The sequence below is a fragment of the Xiphophorus maculatus genome, chromosome 2, assembly GCF_002775205.1.
Source record: "Xiphophorus maculatus strain JP 163 A chromosome 2, X_maculatus-5.0-male, whole genome shotgun sequence".
NCBI classification, from domain to species: Eukaryota; Metazoa; Chordata; class Actinopteri; order Cyprinodontiformes; family Poeciliidae; genus Xiphophorus; species Xiphophorus maculatus.
Window position 1 is genome coordinate 20,057,832 of NC_036444.1, and position 18,197 is coordinate 20,076,028.

Consider the following 18,197-nt stretch of genomic DNA (forward strand, 5'->3'; position numbering starts at 1 on the left):
CATGAAACCGGAGTCTTTATCCATCTTTCCATTTATCTTTAAGATCTAAAAATTTATGTCAGAGTAACAACAGTAAAAGAAATGTTAGAAAAGAATTTAATTAGAAGATTTACACATAAAAAACAAATAGAAAACTGGTAGATGATCCGGGTGGCAGCGACTCGTCTCATGCTGCCACTCGTCTCTGAGAGGCGAGTCGGTGTTCCGTCGTCTGTTGCACCATGTTGTGATACTCGTCCAGTTTGTCTCGAACTTTGATGTGAAGCTAGAAAAAAAAAAAAAAAGAAAGAATATTTCCTGAGTTAAACTCGAGCAGGGAAGTGGGTAAACAAAAAGCTGGGATGCAAACAGGAAGTGACTCACGTTGCCGTGTGTTTGTGTCTCGCTCAAGGCGTGCAGAAGCTGATCGATGGCAGTGTACGGTAGCCAGGCGGGCGGCGACGTGGCTGACAGCGGCCTCTGGAGGAAAAAAAAAACAAAAACAGGAACAATAAAAAACATTAAATTACTCTACCAAAAACCCTGACAGCAACGGCTGAGAGAACCCGTACCTCAATCCCAAAGTACTGATGTCCACGGCCGAGGACGGCGTCCACGTACTCCAACACGAGCTCCGCGGCTGATTCTAAGAGGTCAAAGTTCAGCAGGAGACGCAGCAGTGAGGGAGCGTCCACACACTAGAAAATATAAACAGGGTATCCACAGATAAACAAATACACAAGGTAACCACAAATTACACAACAGGTAAATATACACACACGTTTTAATTGGACTTTCATGTCGCACCGATCACCGATGGACTTCAGTTCATTCAGAACATCTAAAAAATCAATAAACCGATGAACCGAAGATTGTTGAGGTCAAATAACAGCTCAGCTGTTGAAAAGTGTAACCCCGCCCCCTCTCACCTTGTAGGATTGCAGTAGCCAATCAGGCAGCGGCACACCATGTGACAGCAGCTTGTGGATGACGTGGCGGTGATGCTGCCCGTTGGTGGAGGGATACCTGTCCAGGTAGGAGGCCAGCAGCCGCCAGGCCTCGTCTGTGGCACTGAGGAAGAGTCCCAGTGGTTACAGATCAGTCTGCAGTTCTGCTGCTTATTGATCAATTGATTGATCAGCGTGATTATCATAGAGCTAGGCAATAAATCAATAATATATGTTGTGAAAGACTGGATATCAAAAGATATGATATGTCTGATAGAATGTTTAATAATTTCACTGAACTCTGAGCCAGAACTGCACAGCATTCTGGGAGATGTAGGCAGAGGTAATCTCTCACGGTCGGCAAAACATGGTGAGTGGCAACTAACTCACTCATTCTTTGGTTACCTAGCAACAACCTGCTGAGTAACTTGAAGCAACTAACTCACTCATTCTTTGGTTACCTAGCAACAACCTGCTGAGTAACTTGAAGCAGTTTCATGTTTCACCACAGTGTCTCATAACTAATTACAAATAAAAACCAGTGTGGAGTGAAAGGAGAACAAGAGAAAAACAACTAGAGAAAACTGGATAAAACATGACAGATCATGTCACCAGGTTGGCAGAATTTCAGATATTTAAAACAAAAAAAACCTCATCAATAATTATCAATATTAACTGATATTAAACACATATGGTGACATGTTTTTCAGTCATATCACCCAGTCCTAGATTATTAGCGACAACGCACCTGGACTCTTTAGTGTTAACGACAGAGAGCTGGTTAGCAGCCAACCAGCTCCAAGCTTCACTCTGAGGCTCCTCCCCCCCGGACTGCAGCTGGATGCATCTGGACAGGTAAACAACAAGGCAGGTAATCAGACACGGAGAGAAGAGCAGGCGGAGGGAGCAGGTTTTCCTGTGAACCCACTTGAAGGCCAGGGCGTCGAAGATTGGACTCAGATCCAGTTTGAAGATGCGACTGAGCGACAGAGCAGAGTCGAAGAGTCCAGTTTGGACCAGGAGCAGAACCAGCTCGACTGCAGACGCGCTGCCTGGATCAGAGAGTGACAACCATCAGCCGGTCGATCAACAGTTCAGGATAAATTGATTACTTCATCAATTTATTCTCAGCTCATCGCCGCATACCTGCGATGGCTGCTGATGGCGGGTGGTGCTGAGCCAGAGTGAGGCGAGCTCGGGACAGGAAGTACTCCTTCTCCAGGTCATGGAGCTCCAGGATGTCCACCTGTCGCCTACCTGCAGCTGCAGAAACACACTCAGGATTCACACACTTCTCCCGCAGTAACATGTAAGTACATTTGACGCATCTTCAAGTTTTCAAACTGATCTAGAACCACACTTTGGAGATAAAACAATACAAATGAATTAAAGAATACATATCATTTTTACTGTTAATAACTTTTTGTGGCACTATTCCACAGCAGGACAGAGTAAACTAAAATACAACATTTTATGTTTTGAAAAGTCTCTCTTACACACCTGACAGGACTGAGAAAGTTACAAAAAAAAAAAAACAACTCCAAAATAAAAAGGCTCTTGCTAATTTTTTTTGCATTTAGCAAATATAAGTAATTTTGTTAATTTTAGCTAAGTTAAAACAAGAGACATTTGGTTTGATTAAACTTCAGAGAGTGAGGAAAAAAACATCTACTATCTTTAATTACTTGGTTTAAATAATGTTTCCAAATTAAGACTTCATACAGAAAGCAAGCACTTTCCAAATCTTGAAAGACTCATCAAAGCTCAGGCTTTTTCAAGGATTTCAAGCACCTTGAACCCCGGACTCTGGATCAGCTCCAGACTCCCAAGCCCACTCACAGGACGGCACCTCACCTGGCTCTGCTGGAAACTCTCCATCTGAGTTCCTCTTCGGAGACGCTCCGGGTCGCTCGTACTGCAGTAGAAACACAGTTAAATGCACACACACTGCTGTGTTACTGGGTGTGGATGTTGCTGTGTGTGTGTGTACGTACTGTGCTCCCGGACACCGGTTGGACGATCCAGGCGTATTCGGGCCTGATGAGGCGCAGACAGTTGAGCGCAGCGAGGTAGCAGTTCACCTGTTTCTGCAGACCGAGTCGAGTTCGAACCTCCCGGCCGAGACGCATCCCAAACTCAAACATGACTGTCCCCGCTGAGAGACAGACAGATGGACTCACATCAGTGGTTCTGGCTTTAATTTTAGTGCTAAGAGACCAGTGAGACCAGTCTAGCACTGGGACTAGTTTAGAGCAGGGGTGCCCAAAGTCGGTCCTCGAGGGCTGGCATCCTGCACGTTTTAGTTCTCTCCCTGGTGGTAGTAACAACCTTTTCAGCATGTCAATGTTCTTCTTAGGCCTCTAACGAGCCATCATTTGGTCCAGGTGCGTTAAACCAGGGAGAACTAAAACATGCAGGATGCCGGCCCTCCAGGACCGACTTTGGGCACCACTGGTTTAGAGCAAAGAGAGCCTCTGAGCCCAACCTTTCCTGTAGTTGTGTCGGGTGATGTGGAAGGCGTACAGAAGCTCGTAGTAATTGTGTGTCAGCAGATCCAGACCGCGAGCACGAGACTCAATGATGCCGACCACCTGGGGGTCACATGACCACAATGTCAGATCTGAACCATGGTGTAGCTGCAGCTTCATGACAAACACACGGGTCATATAAGATCCGCCACCAGCAGAAGAAAATGACCAGAAGATCCATGTGGACCATTGAATCCAACTTGATCAATAGTTCATCATGAAGGAAACTACCAAAAGTTCAAAAATCACTCTCCATACCCAACGGTATCCGATCATTAATGATCATCAATGATAACTGACCACCTCCAAGTTTTGTAGTAGTATCTAAGTTTTGAAAATGTTAGGTCTCGCCTCATCATATTGTTTATTGTGATCAATTTCTAATCATAAGAATTTTGATTTATTATTGTCACAATAAAGTCCAATTGATGATGTTTAAAATCAACCAAAACTGCCCGTATTGTCTGGGTTGTTATTTTTACTATTTTCTCAGTAGACAGCAATAAAATCAAATTTGAAAATAGGATTAAATGCAACTATCATGTGCAGTTTAGTGACACAAATCACACTTTTTTATGTGACTGGTGTCCTAAAGACATGTGTTATAAAGATTTTTTTTTTCCCAGAACAGTACTTGTGTTTGTTGGGCTGTAATTTCTATACAGCTATATAGTTACCTGAAAAAGTAAAAGGTTCTTATCGTCACGTTTATCGTTGTTACAATAGTACCAGAAAATATTGTGAAAATGTTAAATCCACCCGCCCCTACCTCATCATGCAGGTTCATGTAGGGAAACTGGACCAGGTCCTGCAGCTGCGAGCGTTCGCAGAGCACCACGACCAGCTGACGGAGACAATCCAGCTGCCTGGAAAACAAACAGGAGTTCAACTGTTTCCCATGTAAACTGGATCTGATTTTAATCAGGACTGAGACTTAAACGACATAAACACGAGCAGATCGCTGGGATCCATCAGAAGATCACACACAAACAAAGCTTGATCTGAAACTGGGACAGATCTGCTCCCCCAGGTTCTGTGCGTGCGTCTGGACGTACATGCTGCTGTCGGGGTTCTGGGTCAGAGCTTCATAAGCTTCACTGTTGTGTCCCAAATCCAGGTGATGTTTGAAGATTCTCGTCCACAGCGCCGCCTGCGGGCAGATACACACGCCAGCATGTTCACCTGTTCATGCGTCCCACCTGCAGCAACAGGCCACGCCCACATACCTGACAGTGGACGTCATCGTCTGCTTCTGCTATGGCCAGGGAGGCGAGCTGGATGACGAGCTCAGGAAGACCCACGTCCTCCAGCAGCCGCAGCACCTGATCACACACAGGACAGGTGAGTGTGATCTCATGCAGGCGGTCCTGCAGCGGCGACACACCTGAGCGTTTTTACCTTGTTGTAGTACTGCAGCCTCGGACTGGCCGCCGCCTCCTCGTCCTCGCTGCCTGTCAGCTTCATTAGAAACTCCTCCCTCTCCACCTCTGTCGCCGCCTCCTGGAAACACCGCAGAGCCTAGGGCCACGCACACACGAAAGGAAGTGATGTCAAGATCTCAGGTAAGCAGGCTGAAAGGTTATGGAGGCAGCAGAATGTTCCCCCTACCTTCTGGCCCTCTCCGTTGGCCAGGTGACACTGAGCCAGCATGAAGCGGCAAGAGCCGATGTTCACCTGACACCAAGGGCCAACCAGACGCACGAACTCCTGCAGGGGGACAGGAGGGACACGTAAGACAAAGGCGAGGAGGAAGATGTGTTCTGTGAATCGAAAGCATCAAACCTTTGCCTGACAGAAACACTGCAAAAAGACAAAGCTTTACCAAGTAGTTTTGGTCTAGTTTCTAGTGCAAATATCTTAGTAAACTTCAAATAAGACAAACTTACAAGTAACTTTTCAGCAAGATATAGAGGCTTGTTTTAAGTAAATAATTTCTTAATAAAGAGTACTTGTTCCATTGGCAGATTATTTCACTTATAAAGAGACATTTTCCCCATGTTATAAGTTAATGCAAGTACTTTTTCATCAAACAATTAAGGAATTGTTTTAGTAAGATTTTGTGTTCTTGCAATGAAAGTCCCGCAAGAAGCAAATAAATAAATAAAATGCATAAAGATGAAATAGGTCTGCCGCAACAAGATGTACCAATTTACATTTTATTGTCTTAATTTTAGATACATGAATTTAAAATTTTGTAAGGTTGCACAGACCCCCCACAGAGACATCAGAACCAGCAGGACCTGACTCAGCTTGATTAATCAAACAGAAGCTGGACCAGATGTGAAGATTATTTGGGTCTGTTCTGTTCAGACACAAACCCGACTCACCTGCAGCTGAGTAAACTGACAGTTGGCCATCAGACACTCTGGGAACTGGAAGCCAGGGTTACTGGGCCAGCTAGGACAAACCAGTCAAGACAAACACTCAGGAACAGAAGGAATGTGAGACTCGCTCCTCGTTCTGATGAAGGATACAGAAGCTGAGCCAGCAGCTGGACCACAGTGGAGGTCATGTGAGTCCAGAGGAGCGGAGAGTCGGGGTGCTGCTGGGAAAATATCTGGGAGACGATGATCCTTCTGGCTGCAGTCTGGTAGAAGAGCTCCAGGACCGTCTGAGGGTTCAGCACTGCAGAGACGGTTCGGATCAAAGCAGAGTCAGAGAAGTCCACTTCAACCTGAACACAACCTTTAGCAATCCTAATGAGCCCAGACTGTCTTCCTTCATGGTTTTACCAGAATGCAACAGCAGATTAATCCTTTCATTCAATAAATACCAACTATGAATAAACTTGATATTTAGCTGGATCAGAGCAGATTTTTTGATTTCAACGTTTTCAAACTGCAGCTCAGATCACTAACTTCAGGGACAAACTTCTCCCACAGGAAGAAAGAAGCTCGGAGGTCGGCCTGTTTTTACTGAACGATAAATCAGCCCTGAAGTTATCGCGACAAACAACGTTTATGTCTTGAAAAAATTCTTGAAGTAATGTAATGCTAATGGTATAATAATGCAAGTACACCGTCTCAAAAATAAATTACCCTTCAATTCTAACAAACACTGGAACTGGAAAACATTTAAAATACATAAAATAAATTAATAAATGAAACACTAAATAAAATAGACACTGAAGTCTCCGGAAAACAAATTGTCTTTCAAAAATACAGCTAGTTGGTATGAAAAGCAATCATACAAATGGAAGTGAATTTACTGTGCGATTAATTGATTTATTGCTTATTGCAGTAGGTCTTCTTAGAGGGAGCAGCCTTTGTGAGTGTGTGTGGTTTCTGACCTGATCGACCCGTCGATATGCTCGGAGTGTCCGACAGCTCCAGCGCTGTGAGGTGCTGCAGGTTCACATCTCTGAAACAACAACAGGAAGTCAGGAAGAGTCGTGCAGGATCTGCTCATCGGCGTACCTGTGTGTCTGCTCATACTCACATGGTGTCCATGGGAACGGAGGAGGCGAGGCTCTGACTGACGTGTTTGAGAAGGTGGTAGGAGGAGAGGAGGTGGGAGGTCCGCGGGATCAGATCCTGCTGGAGCTGCAGCAATTGGTTTCCACCGCCCAGAAACACCTGGACACACACACACAGTCAGCATGCAGAACAGATGAGGCAGAACCCTGAGCACACCTGGTCCACAGGTAACATCACCTGTTATCACACAAAGCAGCTGTTGGAAATGTGAATCTCTGTGTTAGCTATCAGCTCCAACCATCATAAATGGATCTGGACATTTATGTCTCTTCTAAAGTTGCTTTATTCAAAACAGAAGAAACTCTCAGCCATTTTCTGAAAGAAATGATTAGTCAGCGACTTTAAGTGTAACGTCAACTACTTTGGAGCTGCATGCATGTGATTAATGATTATATTAGTAATTGATTAATCTATCAGTTATTCTGACAAGTAATCAAATGAAAAAATTGGCACATTTTGCAGGTTTTTCCCTTTAACCACTTCAGGCATTTTTATATATTAGAAATATGTTAAAATATAAATAATAAATAAGTCAATTCCTTTTTTAAATAAGAAAATATGTTTTATTTTTGTCTAAAATGCAACAACATAACTCTCCTTTTGTGAACGCTTGGTCATTTAAAGCAAAGGATGCATCTGCAGTTAAAAATACTTCCAACATCAACGTGTGAAAAGTCAAATTTTTTTTTTTTTTTACAGAATTTCAACCAAGTGAAGCATTTGAGTTCTGAGTATTTCCAGAATGTTTTTTTAAAATCTTAAATGCAAAATGTATTTTTTGAGTCTGTATACTCCAGTTAACTATTAATCGATTACTAAGTTAGTTGATGATTATTTCAATAATCCATTAATGGTTGCAACACTACATGTGACGCTTCAGGTTGAACGTACGTTGTCTCCGAAGTGCAGGTAAAGCTTCTGCAGTATGAGCAGGTCTCTGCAGAACTGCGCTCGGGTCATGGCCATGTGGCAGACGCCCTGACAGATGACGGAGACGGCGCAGCTGCTGCCGTAGAGCTGAGACAGGCTCATCCTGACGTTCAGACCTGAAAGACACAGAGCAGGGATTACAGGATTACAGACGGGGGCTTTCACACCCACCAAACGCCCCCGTCTGCGTTTCGGGCCTTCTACCTGGAGCGACAGGCCCGTCTCCGCCCAGCTCAGAGTCCGTCTCCAGGTCCAGCTCCCTTAGCAGAGCCACCATGGCTGCTATGGGACTCCGGATATCCTGAAGTTTGTTCTGGATGTCTTCGATCACGCCATCTCTACAGAAGAAAGGGCAATAATTTGTTAAGCTCTTAACTGATTGGAACCACCAAAGAGTGGAAAATGTGTCTGATCTGGTCGGGCTCAGAGCCTGGCCTTCCCGTCAGGTGACCTACTTGTCATTGCACACCATGTTTTCCAGGACCAGCTCGGCAGCTTTCTCAGGAGTCTGGAGGTACTCCAGAGCTTTCTCCATCTCGTATGCCATCTCTGCAGAAACGGCGTCGCTGACGAGCCGCAGAGTCCGGACCAGCTGCAGGATGTCTCGGGCCGCGTCGGGATCTGAGGGAGGACAGGAAGAACAGGCCGTGTGAACAGAGGAATTCATATTAAAACACGCAGAGCCGAGACATTCATCTGTGCAGCAGTGGTTGGTTACCGTCGCTGATGGGCGTGTCCTCCTCAGACAGCAGGTATGGATCGAGGGACAGGTACAGGTGATCCACAGCGAAACACGGCAGCAGGAACGAGACGAAGCCCTGAAGCAGAGACAGGAAAAACAGATCAACCCTCAACCTGTTGACCAGCTGCCACTACCGACAGATCTGATTGGACCAGCTGAGCAGAGACACCACTGCAAAAAACACACAAAATGAAGATCTACTTTCTGATCCAAACGCCTTATTACACTTGAAATAAGACAAAATTAACTTCATATTGCTAATAAAAAAAGTACTAGTTATAAGTACAATAATCTGCTAGTGGAACAAGGCATATTTTCCATATTATATGTTGAATTGTCTTTTTCCACTGGCAGATTATTGAACTTATAACAAGTAGTTTGTTCTCAATATTTAAGCATTGACTTAAAACAAGATCCTGTAGCTTGCTGAAAAGTTACTCGTAGGATAGTTTTGTCTTATTCCAAGCGTACCAAGATGTTTGTACTAGAAACTAGAACAAGAATATGTGGTAAGATTTTGTGTTTTTGCAATGCTGTGGTGAGGTTACATTGGTCAATAAACAATGTAACTTTATTTAAATCAGAACTTTATTTTCATTTCAAGTGGACTGAAAAAGAAAGTTCAGTTGCTTTACATCTTAACACACAACTGAGCTTTATGAACAAAAATAGTGTTGTTCAGGACACAGAACCGGCCCCTACTGGGATATTTAGGATGAAAAGCACTGATGAAGACTCTAAAGTTTGAAATAACTTCCTGACTGTTTCCCATCAACTTGTTGTTCATAAAGTCCTTTGTTAATTTTTCTACAGGAATATTTTTCTGAATAAAAATCTAAGAGCCAATCAGGCAGCAACTAATCTGTGCTTCCCTGCTTTCACAGGTTAGTCAATGAGAGGCTCCACCCCCACCTTACGGAGCAGACAGGCCATCCCGGTGTGGTGGCTGACCGTCAGACCCAGCGGAGTGGACTCCACCTCCTGGTACTGCAGACAACAAGAGTAGAACCGGGACCAGAACTCCACCTGCAGCTGGCGGTACTCCTCCTGAGAAAACTCGAACTCTGTGACGCTGCTCTGCAGCTGCATGGAGGGAGAGTGTAGAAGGTGAATCAGCACAGGCGAGTTTAATCTTTCAGACAGCCTCTGAACACATTTAGAGATTATTTAGTGTGGCTGAAACTCTCTGTTGAATCATTTTCAGGAAGTCAACATGTTCAGCACACGTCACACACACACTCGCCTGGAAGAAGACGTCTGGTACTTTAGAAATAAGGTTGACTTATCTTTACCCACTGCCTGTTTCTTTGTTCTAAACAGGGTTTTGTGGGATAAATAACATCCTGAAAGAGTTAGCCTGGTTTCAATCTTTAGGAATGTCACACAGCGCCACCTACTGCCCTGGTTTCACCAGGTATCTGTCACCACCTGCTCAACCATCAGCTGTTCAGGAAATCAAGACCGTTACCTCGCTCTCCACGGCCTGGGTCACCTCCTTCTTCAGATTCTCCCAGGATGGATCCAAGACCTTATCAGAGCCACGACGAAAGATCTGCAGAAACGACACAAAACTGTGAAGACGCAGCTCTGTTGAACACTTTTCTCACAGTAAAATTCCAGCATTTTAAAACTTTTCCAGCACCAGACTTTGGAAAGAAAAACAATACAAATTAACTAAAGAAGACAGGTTCAGTTCACTATTATATGATATAATATGTAGAATAAAAAATATTCTACATTCTGCAGCAGGGACAAGCTAATCTAAAATCTAACAGAATATTACGGTGTCTCTCTTACACACACCCTGCACGCCTGACTGGTTTGAGAAAGTGACAAAAAAATATATTTTTTAAAAAGTTTCTCGCTAAGTTTCTAGCATTTTGCAAACAGAATAATTTTGGTATTTCTGACTAACAAAAAAGAAGAAAAGTTTAGTCTGAATTAACTTCAGACAGAGAAAAAAATGTGTATATGTGTCTTTATCATCTTTAAATATATGATTTCAACTGTAAATAATGTTTTCCAAATTTAGGCTTGTAATCAAATGTTAGATTGCTATTTATTACCAAACTGTGAAGTTTGAATATCAAGCACTTTCAAACCTTGAAAACACCTAATTTAAATTCAAGCATTTCCAAGGATTTTAAGAACCCTCCAAACCTGTGAACTCCAGCCAAAAATGGCCGACAGGTGGACTCACCTGCAAGGCTCTGACGATGGCTGTCGCAGTGAAACGCAGCGGAGAGAAGAGATGCTCCAGGTAGGTCTCCTGAAACAGCAGCATGGAGGAGATAAAGCAGATAAACACAGAAAGTCTCGTCCCAAATAACACATTGAACCCACTATGGACCCAGTAAGCTCAGTACCAGAGCAACAAACTGCTACAGGCTCTGGAACAACCTGAAAATGATAAAGCTGGTGGAAAGCCCTGATTACTGGGTGTATTTTCTGTTTTTCGCTGGTGTGCGTCTGAACTTACCCTGGGGTCCAGGTCTACTCCTATTAAGACTTCTTCTTCTGGTGGTGGCTGAACAAACACCTGGTTCCACTGACCTGCTGTGTTGCTGGAAAGCAGAGACACTGAGTTTAAATCAGAACCTCTGAGACGGCAAAGCATGTAATGTTCCTACTTACTGTTCGAAGTTGATGTACTTGACCACGGCAGAGTTGGACTCGTCCACCCACAGAGCCCACACGTCGGTCGGGGTCAGGGCGAAGTCCACCAGAGTTTCCTGCAGCACAAAAAATCCCATCAGATCAGTTTACGACAGAGCTGTCTCGTATATTTGGACCCGCAGTTCTACGGCGGCTCACCTGCGTGCTGAACAGAGAAGAGATGTGTTCCAGGCTGTAGCGGTTGTTGTCCGTGGCGACAAGCTGCAGGACGATGAATTGTCCTCTCTGCGGGACGGCCAGATGCACGCACAGACACAGCCCGGTTCTGGATGAGAAGGCGAGCCTCAGACGGTGACCTTGACCCGACAGCCGCCTCACGCCTTTACAGGCCGGCATGTACTCCAACATGTCGGCCTCTAAGAGGCATGTCTGCTCCTGGGGAGGGAGACAGAACCACGTTCAGTTCAAGAAGCATCATTAGATATTTCTTGAATTGAAGTATCTGTTCTAGATACTTCAGTTCAAGAAATATCTTGCAGCCCTAAACAGCCCGGTTCTATTTAGGGCTGCAGCAAACAATTATTATAGCAATCAATTATTCTGACAATTAATTGGACAAAAAAAAAGGTACATTCTGCAGATGTTTTATTTAATCACTTTTTTGTGCAATATTAGAAATAAATTATAAAAAAATAAACAAATTACTTTTTCAAATGAGAAAATAAGCATTTTATTGTCTATAATGCTATAACATAGCATACCATTCTGTTTGACTTAACACCAATGCAGGGTTGATCCATTGGCCTTCCTTTTCTGGATTAATCAATTAATAATTGGAAAACACAAGGAGATGTAATAGATTCTTTTACACAATTTCAACCGGTTGAAGCAAAACCCATTAGCCACTTTGGGTTACAAGGTATTTAAAGACAAAGTTTTTTTTTAATCTTAAATGCAAAATAAATATAGTTTTTGCACAGTTTTGGCTTAATTACTGCCCTGACTGTGTTCTTTCAGTAAATGGGCTTTTTGAGTTAATACTCCAGTTAAGGAATAATCGATTACTAAATTAGTTGATTATTTCAATAATCAATAAATCACAGTTAATAATTTCTGTCCTAGTTCTATTCTGATTAAGTTACAGAACATTTAAAGCCTCACAACAGACCCACCGTGAGCGACCACATGCGCAGCCGGTGATCCTGACACAGAGCGAAGATCAGCGAATCGTCCTCCTCCTCCCGGACCGCCAGATTCAGGACCAGGTCAGCCGGACTCTGCTCGCCCCGGATGGCGGTGGGCATCCAGCCGGAGATCCTCCTCATCATGGAGCTCCTCTTCAGCTCCACCACCGACACGCTGCCTGCAGACATGAGCACGGACACAGCTCGACTGCCTGCCCTCGCACACAGAATCACAGCGAGGTCGCGTGACTCACCCTGCGAATTGTGAGGTGGCAGCGTCACCACTGTGATGCCTCCTGCAGGCGCAGCCAGAGCAAAGTGAGCGTCTCCGGGAAAACTGAGCCATGCCGTCACAGCGCCAGGAATCGCCGTGTGCCCCGCCCAGCCGGGAATTACGGCGCAGTGGGCCGGGTCCTGAAGGTCAAGCTTCATCACATCGGTGAAGACAGATTGCATGTGGCGCTCTGTAACCAGCTCCTGGAACAAAACAACGTCCATCACGGATCATGTGTTATATCAGCAACAACACACGTCAAGAAACGCAAAAACACAAAATCTTACCAAGTATTTTTGGTCTTGTTTCCGGCGCAAAGTCTGTAAAAAATACTACTTGTAAGTTAAATCTGCTAGTGGAGCAAGACATTTTTCCATGTCTTAAGTTTAAATGAAAGTTCCACTGGCAGATTATTTCACTTGTAGTTAATACTTCTTCATCAAAATTAAGGAATTATTGACTTAAAATGAGCTCCTATAATGTGCTTGTCTTATTTCAAGAGTATTACGATATTTGCAGTAGAAACTAGACCAAAAAGACTTGGTAAGATTTTGGTTTTGCAATGCAGAGTTTATCTGGACCAGAGAAGAAGACCGAGAAGAATCTGCCAATTAGCTGCAGGCTGGAAGGCTGCAGAAGAAGCTCAGCAGATCGTTCAGATCGAGGAACAGGAAATATTCCTGATGGGAACTCACGCTGCGGTACATGCGCGCCGGATGAGGAAGAACCAGTCTGTGGACAGTATGATTGGTGCAGATGAGGATGATGATGTTGTTTAGGGTCTCGTGGACGGTGACTCCACCAGCCAGGACACTGCAGTAGGTGAACTTCAGTCTGACACCATTATTCAGCAGGTTGGTGTCCAGAGACTCCTCCACCAGTTGCACTGTGTCCCCTGACGTCCACCTGAAGCAAAACCAGAGAAGACTCGAACATAGCAGCAACCAATGTTGTTTTAGAAAAGCCACGATGTGTCACCCACTCACCAGTGGATGAAGCGGTTGCTGGTGACAGACAGCAGCTTGCCACTCTCATTGTAATGGAATGCACCGGCGCTGTCTGCAAACTTTAACCCGCCCGGAGGAGCGCTTACACCTGCAGATAGGCGTGGTAAGTTGTTAGCCACAGAAATGGGACACTGGACAATCAGGAGTGGGATCTCAGCAGGGTGAAGCTCGTTTCCCCCATAGACTATCTTTGTTTTCATCAGTGTACAGACTGCAGAGCTTGGTTCCTAACAATCCCAGTTTAACTTCAGCTGAACTTTTACTGAACTGCTGGATGTTTGTCTTTCTGACTCAAGTATGTTTGCACTTTAATTCTAAAAATTACATAAATCAACCATATTTGTGGAATTTATTCTCCAGATGTCAGCTTTCCTTCATTGCATCTTGGCAGCCTTCAGTATCATGCTATTTTGCTTTCTAAGCATTTCTTGTTGGAAAAAGGTTTTTCATCCTTGCATTAATTTCCATTTACTACGGTGCTGAAAGACTACTTACACAGATTTCTTCTGATTTTCTCGAACATCAAACAGAGTAAATACAAAAAGGTGTTTTTACATGTTAATTTCTTTGATCAAGGGAAAAGCTATCCAAAAGAATCTGGTCCTGAAAAAATTATTGTCTAATAAACTTAATAACTGGTTGTGCCACCATTTGCATCAACAACTACCCTTAAACTTTTATGATATCAGGGTCAAAGGAGACTGATCCAGTTGTGTGGAAACACAATATATCAGCATAACAACGCCCAGTGTCAGTCAACTCTCAACATATCGGAATTGGTCCATCAGATGTTTATTTCCGTGTTGTTGTCTTTTGGGGTTTCTGGATGGGGTTGGCCATGTGGTACTTGTTTGGGCATGTGACAATGATGCAGTCCAGGATTGTGGGGTGTAAAAGGTCTTCCGCCAAAAGGATATCGCTTTTGGCCTACTTTCTAATATCGGTGCATGCTTCCCTTCATTTTGCAAAGCACTTATAATCTCCCACACAAAGTAGGTCTAAGAATGGTTCTGATTGGATCCAGACGTTTGATCAGAACCGGAAAAAGCAGTAGATTTTACGGTCTGAACTATTTAAGAAGACTGGTCTGTGTGTTGATGCCAGTATGAGCCAGTAACTAATTAACTCCTATTAACAGTTAATAAGCCTCATTTATTGACGAGGCTTATTAACTGGTGCCTGACCTGCTTAAACCCAGCTGTCTGGTGCCCATCACCGCACAGCTAAAACCAGTGAGGACCATGAGCACAGACAGATAGCAGCACTGCTAGCTGGTGTTAGCTTCAACCTGCCGGTCCAACTGCTTTTACAGTACATTTAGGACCAGAACTCAGTTCCGCCTGCATCCGTCAGAACCTGACTCTCACCTGGACTCACTGTGACCTCTCTGAATCGCCGTTCCGCTTCCCGCCCGAACCCGCAGATCTCCACGAGACTGCGCTCCAAAACAGCCGCCATCTTCTCTTCCTGGTTGCGTGCCAGGCCACGGCTGCGCGCGCCGGTCTTTCAAACAGCTTTTAGTTCACAGACACAGAAAAGGGAACGCCCCTCCTCCTCATTGGCTAAGCTGCGTTGTGGAAACGTTACGTCACAGACACGTAAAGCTGCTGGAAAACGGAGCTATTTTTACGTAAACACATTATTCCGATGGCTTCAAAATACAAAGAATCTTTACAATGAATAATTACTGTCACTGGTGCAGGAACAAGGAAATATAGTTTAAAAACTCTTCTCAGGGACAAAGTGCAGAAGTCAGACTATATAAATTAAAATAGGCTGCCTGTATTAAAAGAATATTCTTTCAGCTATTTTAATGAGTGGGTGTGAAACTGTTTAAATGAAAAAAACATCAAGTTACTGCTATTAATAATAATAATAATAATAATAATAATAATAATAATAATAATAATAATAATAATAATAATAATAACTTTTATTATTATTATTCATTATTTTTATTGGGGGGTGGGGGGGTGAATTTCCATTAAAACTGAGTTGGAGGCATTTTTATTACGTTTATTTTTATTACGTAATAAAAATTATAAACGTAATTTTTATTACGTTCATAGTCATATACTCATGAGGTTATTAGGACAAAAATATTTCAGTTTTCTTAAAGCTGCTGCAAAAATTTGATTTTTTGAAACTTAAAATAACAAAAAGTTTAAAACTATTTCAGCTCCACATTTTTGTTTTAAACTACAAAAATATGAAATAAAGTTTTGATCTTATGCAAGCTCTTTAGGAATCAGCTGTAGAAACAATCGTTTTTAAACTAGTTGTTTAAAAATGCTTTCATATACAAGTTAAATATTTATTATTAGCCCTTAGGAAGTGCATAGGTTTTCTAACCTATGCGCAAAATTCATTTCTTGGTGGTATCTATATTTAAAAACAGTAATATCAATAGTTAAAAATCTTTTAAATGTTGATATTAAAAGTTAAAATAACTTTAATATTATAATTAAAGTCGCAGAACCTTTAATTTCTGCGACTACAAACAAGAAAAACATAAAAATGTATATCAGAATGTATATCAGAGAAAGCTAATTCTCCATAATAATGCAGGTCAGTATAAATTAGTCTTCACGTATTTGTTTTTGTTTTAGCCAATGTTTCGTCTGGGAATCGAAAACTCTAAGATCAGTTTCCATTTGTATTCCTGGAGGTGGGGTCTCTCTGTGCAGGAGATATACTAGAATCAATCAGGTTACCGTGGGACTGACCACTTGTCTGAGCTCGGGGAAGTGGGAGCTCACCGCAGCGTGGGAATTCTGACTCTTTTGGCTCGGATCACTAAAAAGAGTCGGCTCTTTCGGCTCGAAAGCGGCTCTTCAGATTTTTTTTTCTTCTTTTTATTCCTTATTTTATTATCCAACAGAAAAATGTTGCAAAATGAATGAGAGCTCATAGTCGGAAATGACTTTACTCAACAGCTCTTCTTCTAGGTCAGTGAAATGTGCATTTTGAGTTTTAAAATGTCACATGAGTTTGTTATTTGGCTTTTGATGGTTACATTTACAGACTTACCTGCGGAAAATGGATGGAGCGGGAGCTTTTAATTCATAGATCTTCACATTTGGTCTGAAACTTGTGTTTGTATTGAACCAGCAATCAGAAAACATGCTTCTGTTACGTGGCTCTAACGTAATGGGTTTTAAATGTTTTCTTTGAAAAACACGCCAGCAATAAATCTCAGGCGCTGAAAGGAGTGAAGGGATCATTTAAATCCACAAGGGGGCGTCCTGAACTCTCTTACACTAGAGATTGGAAAGAGAATTAAACCCAACCACAGTTATTGTTTTAGTATAATGTAGGAAATATATGACATTAGTTACACACAAAAAATGTAAATTTTAAAACTATTTGTGGCCTATGATGGTACAAAAATATAATAAAAAGCTCTTTTCTTGTATATATTCTGTATTGTTCAATGGACTGAGACTATGATTTTTTTCCCCCTCCATATATGGGAAGCACTGTCCTGCCATGACTCAGTGACATAATTCAGGGTAACAGCCGGCAGCTGACAGAAAGTTTTTAGGGGGTGTAGACACACTGAGCTGTTGTCTGTACACAATTTGATCACTATGTTGTTTTATGCAACCACTGCACATTATCAGTTCAGCTTTATTGATATTGTAAGTTGATTCTTTTTTTCAAAACATATTCTAATAATATTAGGGATAGATTATGAATAAAACATATAGTGCTATTAACATGAGTTTTATTGGAGGTTTAGATTCATACTGTTTCTTTGCAGTTGGGCAGGTTTTACAGGTTTAGCTGTACCCTGTGTTTTTATTGGGAAAATTTCAAATCTGGCAACAGTGACTAATGGCGCCAATTTTGTTATTAATGAGCGTGACGGGCATGCGCCATGTTGGATAAAAATATGACGCGGCTTCTACGTGAACGTTTTAAAAAAAAGATGCAGTTGGCCGCACAGAGACATAAAACTGTCAGTCTGATATTCATGAACTTTGGGACCTGAATAGGGTTGCCACCTTTCAGAAATTAAGATAAGGGATGCCCACCATGGGGTGGGGTGGCCGCTGCAGTGATAGACGATATTTTATGGCAGTGTTGTTTGTTTTTAAAAAGTGATCCATAGAGCAATCCAAAATTGTACTCCAATCAGAGTAGCATGCCTTAAACACGTTTAATTAAGCAAATGTAAAAAAATATTTGGTAAACTGCTCAAGTACTGAGTGAATGATCATAACACCTGATTAAATATAGTTATGTGAAAATTCTGGTATTGTAAAGAGTATTACCAAAATATTTATAGAAATAATGAGTTACGTTTGGAGGCTGGTTCTAGACCAAATTTACCATGAGGGCCAGGCTACTCAGTGTTTTTTCATGGCAACACTTAAAAAAGAATGAAAAAAAAAACAGAGCAATATGTCATCATCTGATATAATAAGTGAGCCAAGAGCAACTTGTGCATCCAGAGATCCAGGTTGCAGAGCCCTGACCTATTAGATGGAAAGTGTGATCCTATTTTTATA

General features: G+C 42.5%; 1 protein-coding gene across 1 annotated transcript; it reads right to left on the bottom strand.

Moving 5' to 3' along the window:
* Nucleotides 1-82: 82 nt before the first annotated feature.
* On the bottom strand, nucleotides 83-15,347 carry nup160 (nucleoporin 160). The gene is made up of 34 exons (XM_023327111.1): nucleotides 15,051-15,347; nucleotides 13,663-13,771; nucleotides 13,372-13,582; nucleotides 12,657-12,879; nucleotides 12,391-12,581; nucleotides 11,417-11,653; nucleotides 11,237-11,334; nucleotides 11,082-11,166; nucleotides 10,803-10,871; nucleotides 10,071-10,154; nucleotides 9,515-9,685; nucleotides 8,579-8,678; nucleotides 8,316-8,481; nucleotides 8,065-8,198; nucleotides 7,822-7,976; nucleotides 6,893-7,029; nucleotides 6,744-6,814; nucleotides 5,929-6,079; nucleotides 5,782-5,851; nucleotides 5,063-5,161; nucleotides 4,853-4,972; nucleotides 4,681-4,776; nucleotides 4,510-4,604; nucleotides 4,224-4,320; nucleotides 3,412-3,517; nucleotides 2,921-3,081; nucleotides 2,781-2,841; nucleotides 2,073-2,189; nucleotides 1,855-1,978; nucleotides 1,675-1,773; nucleotides 909-1,050; nucleotides 552-677; nucleotides 364-459; nucleotides 83-265 (listed from the first exon to the last, which is right to left on the bottom strand). Exons 1-34 carry the CDS (start codon nucleotides 15,139-15,141, stop codon nucleotides 167-169), a joined length of 4,191 nt encoding a protein of 1,396 aa, XP_023182879.1. The 5' UTR covers nucleotides 15,142-15,347; the 3' UTR covers nucleotides 83-166.
* Between the last annotated feature and the right edge of the window lie 2,850 nt (nucleotides 15,348-18,197).

Bases quoted from the DNA above. Each gene is read 5' to 3' on its own strand.
- nup160 (XM_023327111.1), bottom strand. From the start codon at position 15,141: ATGGCGGCTGTTTTGGAGCGCAGTCTCGTGGAGATCTGCGGGTTCGGG. The intron at 6,815-6,892 runs GTGAGTATGAGC...TTGTTGTTTCAG, and splicing joins TCCGTTCCCATGGACACCAT to AGATGTGAACCTGCAGCACC. The intron at 266-363 runs GTGAGTCACTTC...TTTTTTTTCTAG, and splicing joins AGACACAAACACACGGCAAC to CTTCACATCAAAGTTCGAGA.